This window comes from Thermothelomyces thermophilus, chromosome 7, assembly GCF_000226095.1.
Source record: "Thermothelomyces thermophilus ATCC 42464 chromosome 7, complete sequence".
Classification (NCBI taxonomy): domain Eukaryota; kingdom Fungi; phylum Ascomycota; class Sordariomycetes; order Sordariales; family Chaetomiaceae; genus Thermothelomyces; species Thermothelomyces thermophilus.
The window spans coordinates 3,503,031-3,514,273 of record NC_016478.1 but is presented as its reverse complement, the minus strand read 5'-3'; the positions used below and the strand labels follow the sequence as shown (position 1 = coordinate 3,514,273).

General features: G+C 47.0%; 1 protein-coding gene across 1 annotated transcript; it reads left to right on the top strand.

Annotated features, from left to right (window-relative positions):
- Positions 1-9,492: 9,492 nt before the first annotated feature.
- MYCTH_2313009 (uncharacterized protein) lies at positions 9,493-11,243 on the top strand. Its single transcript, XM_003667268.1, has 2 exons — positions 9,493-9,890; positions 9,999-11,243. The coding sequence occupies exons 1-2, from the start codon at positions 9,666-9,668 to the stop codon at positions 11,196-11,198; spliced, it is 1,425 nt and encodes a 474-aa protein (XP_003667316.1). The 5' UTR covers positions 9,493-9,665; the 3' UTR covers positions 11,199-11,243.

Below are 11,243 nucleotides of genomic sequence, written 5' to 3'. Positions count from 1 at the left end.
TACTAATAGAAGGCTAAGGCACTAGCCGATAAGTTCTTCCTAAACCTAGAAGCAGACCTTTCGGATATCGACGACCTAGAACTAAATGGCTACTAGGAGCCGAAGTTCGAGATAAGTCGGAGGGTTACGGTAGGTGACGTCAGGGTAGTACTAGCTAGAGCAGCCCTATAGAAGGCCCCGGGGGAGGACCTCCTCCCTATAGGCCTGCTAAAGGCCTATAGGCGGCCGCTTTACCGGATACTAGCTATACTAGCCTTAGAGAGCCTCTAGCTTAGCTATTGCCTAGCCTGGTTTAAAAGGGCTAAGACAGTGGTCCTCCGCAAGCCCGGCAAACCCCTATAGGCCTACTTTACCCTAGGTAGCTATAGGCCTATAGCACTCTTACTAATAGTAGGCAAGGTACTAGAAGCTATAGTCGCCCGGAAGGTAACGGCCGTCGCAGAGGCTTATAGGCTTCTACCGGCCGAATAGATAGGTAACCAGGAATATAGGTCTATAGAACTAGCTATCCGGCTTGTTACGGCTCAGGTCTAGGAGGCCTAGAGGTATAAGGCGGCTGCCTCCTTCCTCTAGCTTGACATCTTAAGGGCTTTCGATACCATTAACTATACCTAGCTACTAGCCACCTTACAGAGCCAGGGCTTCCCAAAGTGATTAGTGGTCTAGGTTAGGGAGTGGCTATAGGATAGGGTAGCTATCCTTTACTTTGATGGCTAGGAAACAGAGGATATAGTAGTAAGGGCCGGGGTCCCCTAGGGGTCGCCCCTCTCTCCTATACTATTTATCCTCTATATAGCCTCTCTTTACTAGGCCATTTGCCAGGCCTGCCCTACGGTTAGCTTGATAGGCTTCGCCGACGATACCAACCTTCTAGCCTTTAGGAGGGCCGAGGAGGCCTATAACGGTTAGCTACAGAGGGCTTGGAAGGCCTGCCTATAGTAGGCTAAGATATAGGGTATGGCTTTTGCCCTAGAAAAGTGCGAACTTATCCACTTTAATAGGGGCTGGAAATAGTGGTTACGACCGCTAGAGCTCCTACAGCCTAGAGGGGGTACTACTACTATAGCCCTGTCGAAGTCGGCCAGATTCCTAGGGGTCTGGCTAGACTAGAGGCTATAGTAGGGCCCCTACTATACGAAGGTGGCTAAGAAGCTAGAAACCTAGGAGTTTACCCTGACCAGACTTACTATAAAGACCTAGGGCCCTAGCCTCCTATAGGCCTGTAAGGTCTATACTAAGTGTATTTACAGCGCCCTAGCTTATAAGGCCTCGAACTTCTATAAGCCTACCAAGCCAGGGGGCAAGCCGGAAGGCCCTGCTAGGGAACTATCGAAGGCCTAATATAGGGCCCTTCAAGTAGTTACCAGGACCTATAAGGCTACCCCTATCTAGTGCCTCGAAACGGAAGCCTAGGTACTACCCTTTGACCTCTACCTTAATAAGAGGCTAGCCGACTTCGAAGCCAAACTTGACTAGCCACTCCTACAGACTAGGGCAGGCCTAGGGGCCCCCTGGGTCCCTGCTAGGGCTCTCATCTAATAGGCCTATAATAGGCTAGGCTAGAGGTTCTGGAAGAGAAGGGTTAGGACAAGGGGCTAGGAGCCAAGGCCTATAGCCCTAGAGGTAGCAAGATCGACAGTCTAGTAGTAGGTTTAGGAGGGCTATAGAGAGGGTCGACTCCCCCTACAGACCCTACGAAAAAGGCTACAGGCCACAGAACTAGCCATAGTGGCAAGCTAGAGCAACCGCTAGAGGGCCGACCAAGCCGGCAGGAGGATATAGCGTATATCAGACAAGGACCCCCTATACCTAGTTTTTATAGGGGAAGGCCTACAAAGGCACCAGGGCCTAACGAAGGCCTAGAGCTCCCTACTAGTACAAGCCTGTACAGGGGCTATTAGCCTCCGTGACTTCCTTTTTAGGGTTTAAGTCCCAGGGGTCAGTACCCCCTACTATGCCTACGGCCAGGGGAGGGAGACTGTCGAGCACCTAGTCGTATAGTGCCCGAACCTACTAAGAAGCTGAACATAGGAATCCTGGGAAATATAGTCGCAAAGGGACCTAGACCTCGTTTTACAAGGTATAGGGGCCCGTAACTATCGTTTGGCAAGGAGGGTTCTACAGTGGCTAATGGACCTAGGGAGGCTTCCGGAATACCGCCTTGAGAAGAAGGCTAGACCGGGAGGCAAGGCCTCTATAGGGCTGTTCTAGCCACTTCTCCTTTTCTTTGTAGTATATTAGTATTCGGGATTGGGCATTAAAAAGCGGGACAGAGGTTTTTATCCGGCCTATTAGGTATAGTTTCCTTTATATATAACTAGAGAGGCTCCGGCATGCTTATTAGCATAGCGGTGTAGGACTAATAATAATAATAATAATAATACCTCTGCTTCTCCTTATAGGAGGTTACTAAATAGCTTTTCCTTTATTTCTACCTTCTAGAAGATATATTAGCTAATCCGGACTTCGCTTAATACTCTACTCCTCTAGCCTAGCTAGGTATAATATATCGGTAGTACTGTCCCTAGCTTCTAGCTCTTCCGTTAATACACTATATGTGCTTGACTCTTCTATAGAAAGCATTTTTCCGTTAGATCCGACGGCTCCCCTACTTTCCTTAGCGTCTAGTTAGCTAGCTAGCGACTAGGAAGGCCCTGATTTAAACCTTCTTACTTCTTAGTAGATATCCCCTTTACTAGCCGGCATAGGGCAAGTTACTAAGGGCTTAGGTATATATTTAGGGGTCAAGAGTCCTCTGAAGCTCTCTATCTATTCGGTGAGTTTGTCTATTACTTATATCTCTACTATAGGAGTCTCTAGAACTAATTGCTTGCTTATAGGCTATATATTAGAGAGCTCCCTTACCCCCGAGTCTTAACCCTATTAGAGAGGTTAGTCTATTACTAGACTCTCTTGTAATAGAGGTAGCCAAGCCATTATAATAGAGTCTTCCATTGGTTATTAGGTCTATTATAACGCTTCCTAGAGAAAATCGCTATCCTAGGAATCTTTGCTAAGATCGAATTGATTAACTTCTTAGCTTATTACTACTAGTAATGACTCTATCGGCTACTCTTTACCTAGATAGTAGAAAGTCTTCTTATTAAAGTAAACGTTATAAGTTATAATAACCCTATTAAGCTTAGGTATCTAAACGCGATAGATATTAAATATATAATATTCTATAAGATATCCTATTAGCCTATATAGTAGTACCTTAAAGTCCTTTATATACTATTTAGCTTCCCTATCCTTATAGAGAATATATACCTAGTATCTATATATAAAGATACTACTCTAGTCTAGGTATAAGTCGCTAGTTAACGTAATTAATAAGCTAGGTTTATATTAGCGAAAATACCATTTAAATTAGCTATAGAGTACTTTATTAGGAGTTCTAAATAAGTAAGTATAGGTTAGGCTTATTATATATAAGTACGTCACCGCTTATATACTTTCTAACTAGAGCTTTATAGGGAGATTTACGCTATTAAGCATCTTAATTAAGTATAAGATTAGTTCTTACCCTACTTACTCTACTAGTCCGTTAGGCTCGTAGGTATACAAAGCTAAGAGTTTAAGATTAATACCGCTTTCTATAGTCTAAGTCTAATAATATATTAGTATATATCCTACTAAACTAATCGTCATAATATCGTTATCCTACTTAATCTTATAGATAGTAAGCCTATATTAGCATCTTACCTAGTTCTCAAAATTCTAGATAACTCTCATAATCTAGTCTAGCGACTTCGTCATTAAGAGGAAAGGGAAGAGCTTCCTATTATACTCGTTAACAATTATAAGCAGCTATCGCGATCTATTAATCGCTTTGGGATAATCGAATAGATCCTAGGCTACTCGCTAGAATAGGTATATAGACTTCTACTTAGGTAGCGTTTTCCTAGAGATAACCTTACTTACGTAAGTACGAGTATAGCTCTCGTACTTAATATATACTGTCCCCTTGATATAGACGTTTCTAGCGTTATTAATAAGCGCTTTTAACGCTTCTAGTCTAAGGTAGCTAGCTCTTAAGTACTAAAGATCCTTAGTATCCTCTCTTATAGTAGGTAACGCTTATATCTAGGATCTTCTACTATATGTAGTAAATACGTTCTATAAGGATATATAAATATTTATAGTACCTGCTTTACTAATTAAGACGTAGTCTAGGAAGCTTAAGTAATAGGAAAGTGGCTTATATTCGAGGAAGGTAAGATTATACTTACGTTCTAGCTTACGAAGAATAATATTATTTTCTAGTATTTTGAAACGTAGAGAGCAATCTAAGCTATAGTACCAAGTGCCTACCTTAAGTAATAGAGCTTCTAAGACAATATTAATATAGAATCCTTTGACGATAGCGATATCCTTAAATATTAGGCTCTTGGTATATAGTCTATATAGTCTATCTAGAATGTTTTTAATTACCTAAGTGCCCCTTCTACTAATAGGAAAGGTCGTTATACCTACTTTAATAAACTTAGGATCTTCTACCTTAACAAACGTCCTAGGTAAAAGGAACTTCTTATCGTTAACTAAATAGGTTATACTATATAAGTCTAGTAGAGTACTTTCTAAAAGAGGATAACGCTATAGAGCGACTATACTAAACGCCCTATAGTAATTTAAGAGCTTGCCAAGTAGCTAAAGGCTAATAATTAACGTATTAAGGGAACTAGGGTATCCTGCCCCTAATTACCTAGAATAGGATAGCTCCCCCTACTTAGCGATAAATTGATTTTTCAATCTAGCCTACTTCGGCTTATCAAGCTCCTAGTAAATCCTTTTATATTCCTTATTAGAAAGGTATAAGCGTTACTTATTACTATAGATAGCTTGCTTAAGTGTATAGTAGTCTACTAGATCCTATAGATGTCTTAGATACTTATAGGGATATCTTATATTATACCACTAAGTATACGAGTCTCTACCTCTCTCCTTACCGCTCTTTTAAGCTATAGGAAGTGTTAGTATATAAGTTATTAAGAAGATTCTATACTTCTAAGAGACTCTAGGTTATATATCATTATTAATTAAGATCTTAGCTATCGTAATAAGGGTACTAAGCTCTAGAAGTAGCTATCCTATACTATTAGTAAGCTCGATTTCTATCCTCTTGTTTGCTACCTAGGTTAGTAGGATATATATAGCAATAGCGTCAAGAAAGGTATAAGGTCCTTATATACCTTACACTTCTAGGATATCATATTAGATAGCTTACTAGAAGGTAATATTAAAGTTATAAATCTAGCACTATAGATTAACTCCTAAACGTTTAGCTATATTAAGACCAGCTATATATTACGCTATAACCATTATATAAAGCGTCATAACGGATAGTATAAGTATAGAGCAAAGCGCCTAGATAATCCCCCTAATAAGGTTAATATCTTTCTTCTTATACGCTTTTATAGCTTTGTAAAGTTTAGGATCTATAGTATATACTAGCTAGCGTTATAGCTATCCTATCCGCTTGCTAACGTCCATAGTATATACGATATCTTTATAAAAGGAGTCCTATAGTCACGTGAATTCGGCTATAACGGCTATATTAGAAGGCATCAAGTCTATAGATATCAAGGGCGATAATCCTTCTGGGAGTTGCTCCTAAGAAGCCAGGATAAGGTTATCTCTAGCTTACTTATAGGTTAGGCACTATAGAACTTCTAAATCTAGCTTATAGTTACCATCAGGGTTAACAAATCCCTATATACTAGCAAACTTAGCCTATAATTATAGTTCAATATACTACAAGTTCTAGGAACTAGGCCCTATAAGGTATATAGAAGTCTTAGTCTTAACTAGGATCTTAAATATAATAGACAGATATGTCATCGGAAGCATATTAAAGCAGGGTAAGAGAGTTTGTAATAGAAGAAGCTACTATTAATATTGAAGATACATTGGCAGAGGAGTAGTCAAGGCACCGGGCTTATAACTGCCGAACGTAGTGATGAGCTTCCGGGAGCGTTGAAAGCAGTCTATAGTGGGTGGCTGTACGAAGAAAAAGAGTGCCTTGTTGAACTATCTACAAAGGAGACAAAAAGAGTGGTATTTATAGATAAGGGGACTGGCCAATGCGTTGAACAGCCTCATATAGCTGTGGCAAACGCGTGGCTAATACTCTTGGAAGCTCTATAGCTTCCGACACTATGATAGAGGGTAGAGCCGCCAGAAACTCACGCGGGCAGCTAGTAACAAAGTCACGGTTAATTAGGTAGTAATGCTCTCATAGGGAAGCTAGACATACGTCTCCGGGTACTTTAGGTTCTTCAAAAGTGACGAGCCAAGTTTGTCACTCGATCATAGCCTTGGAATTCCCAGGTTACATATTATAGAGCCGTGATTGTTACGAGAACTTCCTTCTTAGCTCAGATATGTATGACCCCCGAAGTACCCTGGCGTCGAGACGATTTTGGTCGGCTGTCAATTCATATCTCACTCGTAGATCCTCCCCGAGGGCCAATCTTCAGGCGAGTTTGACTGATTTTACTGCTGCTTGATATATATGTTTCACCTGTAATACTTCTTCATTATCATATGGGCGCTTTGATTTGGACTCCTGACTGTGCTGTTAGCTCTGGGTTCATAAAATCTCAACTTGTCTTCAGCTCGATTGGTCTACCAATTTGCCCAAGGGTAGCTTCAGAGGTGATTTGGGATGTTTCCGGGTTCCCTTAATACCTTCTGGTTGGTATTTCCAAGTCTCCTTTTTTTGGTGAAGCAGGACCAGAACGCCCTGAATGTTGACTTAGGAACATGGCAAAAGCAGCGCACCACATGTCAATTGAGCATAACGCAACTAAACCAGTACCGTGGTGTGTCTCGAACTGCTGTTGGCTTTCCCGCGCAAAGTTGAGAATCAGAGAATGGCAGAGTTGGAACAGAGTCAAGCGACCATAATAAACACGGGCCATTACCCCTTTCCCCTGGCGGCAGTACTGGAAATGTTGGAAGGGTGCTGTCGCGGGTAGACGCAGGAGCTGTGTTCATCACGTAATTACATATTGTCACATGGACGGTTCACCTGAAAACGTTCGGCGTTTGTTACATCCAAAAAGCTGATTATCTCGTTCTGGGCGAGTCGAGAAGATGACAGGGTACTCCCGAGACAGACAGCAGAGACAGAGGGTATATGTACCTTTTATATGTACCTTTTCTAGAAGTTAACTCCATGGCCAGAATGCCAGTGATTCGCAGCTTCGAGTCTCGCTGACTGCTCCAGGCACAACTGCTAAGAAACTATAAAGTTCGTGCTGAAATCTGTAAAAAGAAGAGAAGGGGTGGGGGGGGGGGGGTGGGGGAAGCGAGGTTTCCGTGGTTCTCTTTGTTCTCCTCATCACCTGGTAAACAGAGAATGATTCATTCAGTTCGCTCCTCTGGGTAGCAACGGGGTTCCGTCTCGGCTAACAGCAGCATTCGTCTCTGTGATATTGGGAGCAAGCAGACATGATAGGTGTATGGGAGGTTTCAGCACAAAACTCGGCAAACACAAAACATCTAGTACTAATTACCGATAGGCAAGAGAAAGATCCGCGGGACTGACATATAACTACGTTGTGGTCGGGAAAGGGGAGAACGGCAGGGGTTAGAGATGCGAAAATGCCACGCTGCGGGATCTGAAGCCACTCCTCAACCGAGGTGCACGTTGTGCACTTTTTGTGGCGCTCGTCCCGGGTGTTGCGAAACCGGAGTCCTGAGAAGTTTGGGAGGAACAGACCGGATCCATATGTGACGGTGTTCGCGGAGGTGGGAACAACCACAGGTGACTTTTATCTTGGTCTCGGGAGACACAATACTGACCTTTACTATACTACACACTTATATAATACGCCACTGGGAGTACTGAATACAACAGTTAATTCATCTAGGATGCTGATTGCTGCCGTTGCAGTACATTTGCCCGGTAGTGTCCTTTTGCGTGTTCTCAGCACCCCATAGCCTGGAACCCTGTGACGGAACCAAAACGGAGAACCGGCTCCCGTTAGGGACCCTTCCCGATCGAGCAGACCTCCGTGCTCGGATCCCTCAGTTTCTGGTTTCTCGAGCCCTGAGAAATATCTGACCCAATAGCAGGCTGAAGCCATCAAGTCACACCACCGTATAATACTAACTATGTATGTACCTGCGAGATCCCGTTTAGGCCAGGGCTGTCGAGAGTCCCGACCACAGGTGTTCGGATTCGGGCCAGTGGTGTTCCGTGGCCCAGGATCGTCTGGAACATTGATTCTTTCTGTTTGATGTACTCCGTACCAGGGGTTTGGACCCGGAAGGTGCCAGGCTGAGGGAATAGCACTATTATGCATGGATAGGAGAACATCCCACTTAATGTGGGGGACGCTGTACTCTTACTGTCGTAGAGAATCCAGGTACTGCCTACGGAGAGACCAAAGACGCGAAGTGAGATAATTAGGTATCATTCCAAACGCGGGTAGTTGCCATATTGATTCAATTAGCCCCAAGCACACCTGCATTGAGTAAGGTACCTACCATCTTATTAAAGTCTATTTGGAGTAACTAGTGCTCCCCAGTTTTGGGCTGTTAGTCGAGCTGTCTTCAACTTGATCACTTAGACTTGTGAGTATACTGCCTACACAAGGGGCCCGACATGATATGAAGGTTTATCATCTCGAATGCCTGGGGAACTAGGGAATCGGAGGCGCCGGAATTAGATTGCCCAATGGAAAGTTAGCTCTTGTGCCGTGTTTCTTCGGGTCACCGTGCATCCGAAACTCGAATCAGGAGTGGACACAGTGGCTGCCACCCGCACAAAACCGAGCGAGAGCTGAGACGAGGCTCGTTTGGCAGTCCACGGATCCGACTTGTGTTTCGTTTCAAGGCCCTTGTAGTATACTTCGTGACGTGTTGTCACCAGAAAGGCCCTCCGTCGTCGGGCTAAAAAAGCAGAGTATTGAGATAGGGAGATTTGGATGACAAGCGAGTAAAAAGGACAACTGACAGAACGAAAGTGCGGACGTAGACATTGAACGTTTCTTGACTAACAATATTGCAGTAAATTAATGCATTACTCCATCTTTGTGAGAAGCGAGATTTGGACGCGCAACTCAGAGGTGGAGTGATCTCAACCGAGGCGGTTAACATTTCCAAGTATGAACAAAACCTTCAAAAAGACCGGCTTTCCCGGAAGACCATTTTGTGCTCTGTTACCACGGCCCTCCGGCCGGAGGAGGCTGCGCAATTGGGGAGGTTGTTGATACTGGAAGTCGCCGACTTAATTAGTTGTAGTGCCGAGCGCCGCGCTCCGGGACGGGGTGACATCGCGCCGGGGCAGAGTACCGAAAAAAGGGCCCGCATTAACGATCGAGGAGATTGGCAACGGCCAGCGTTGCTTTCGCTTCCCGGCAATCTCTGTTCTTCACTTTCTCTTTTCTTGACACGTGCCAGTGGATCTCGGTTCCGACTGGATTCTGGAGAGTAGGATCTTGAACTAAGAGAATGTGGCCCGAGGAGGGGTGGATGTGGGGGGGGGGGGGGGGATAGACATTGAGAACAGTGACTACCTTACCTACCTTCTTAGAAGGGCGCGTATAAGTGTGTAGATGAGCAGCAGCAGTTGCGGGGTGGAATTTTCGTCGCCCAGGTCAACATCCGTCACTGACCACTGGACGGTCTATACTCACCGCGGCCAGCCTCCCAAGATGAAGCCGTCGCGAAGACTGAACGCCGCTCTTGGTGCGGCATTCCTGGTTGACCGATGTCTGGCTGCTGCTACTTCCGGTGTATTTAACGTCCTGTCCATCAACGTCGCGGGCCTCCCGGCGTTCCTGAACAACAATGACGTGCCCGGGGACAAGGCGACAAACGCGGCGACCCTCGGATCCAAGTTTGCCCAGTATGACCTCGACGTCGTCCATGTGCAGGAGGTAAGAACATTCCTTCCCTGTTTGGCTGTGTTTCTTTGGCTGGTTGGTCAGGAATAGCTCGACATTATTGCCAGGGGACCGCTCAAGAACTGACCATTCGCACGACAGGACTTCAATTACCACGCCTACATCTACAGCACCGACACACACCCGTACCGGACCGCCACGTCCGGGGGCGTCCCTATCGGGTCGGGCCTCAACACGCTGTCCAACTTCCCCTGGGCCGACTTCCGGCGGATCAAGTGGGACAAGTGCTCGGACGCGTCCCAGTTCGACTGTCTGACGCCCAAGGGCTTCACCTTCATGCGGGTGGCCATCTCCAACTCGACGACAACAGCAGGCAGCAGCAGCAGCAGCAGCAGCAGCAGCATCAGCAGCAGCAGCAACAACTCGACCGCGGTGTACGTCGACTTTTACAACCTGCACGCGGACGCCGGCACCGAGGAGCAGGACCTCGTCGCCCGCCAGGACAACATCAACCAGGTGGCCGCGCACATCGCGCAGTGGAGCGCCGGCAACGCCGTGGTCGTGTACGGCGACACCAACAGCCGGTACAGCCGGGCGGGCGACACGGGGATCCGGGCGCTGCTGGCGGCGAGCGGGAACGCGGGGGGGCCGGGCATGACGGACGCCTGGGTCGAGCTGGAGCACGGCGGCGTGGTGCCGGCGGCGGAGAGCGCGTGCGGCAACCCGGCCGAGAGCGACACGTGCGAGGTGGTCGACAAGGTGTTTTACCGCTCGAGCCCGCTGGTGGCGCTGCGGGCGACGACCTTCCGCTACGACGGCGCGCGGTTCCTGCAGCCGGACGGGAAAAACGTCCTCTCGGACCACAACCCCGTCTTTGTCGAGTTCTCGTGGGCCGCCGGTGCGGCGCTCCGGCAGAGCGACTTCTCCGGCGGGGCGGCGTACGGTACTTGGTTCAGCGACGTGCCGACGCTCGCGGCCATCAGCAAGCCCAAGCCGCAGCTGCTGAGGTTCAGGGGCGGGTCGAGACTGGACGGCGTGGCCCTGACGCTGACGGACGGCACGCAATTGAGCCACGGCGGCACGGGAGGGACCGAGGTATCCCTCGAGCTGGGCCCGGCAGAGTACTGGGTCGAGGCGGAGCTCTGCCGGGGGGAGAAGGACGGCAAGACGCGAAACTTCTACATCCGGGCGGCCACCTCGGCGGGACGCACCCTCGCGGCCGGCACCCGCACCACAGATTGCACGTCCTCTGCGGCGGAGGATGGCTGGCAGATCGTGGGCTTTGTCGGACAGGACGGCGACGAGATTGACCTGCTCGCTTTCGTGTACGCCCCCAGGTGATGACGAAAGGCGCCACCCGACCAGCGGTTACGTCCGTCCGTTACA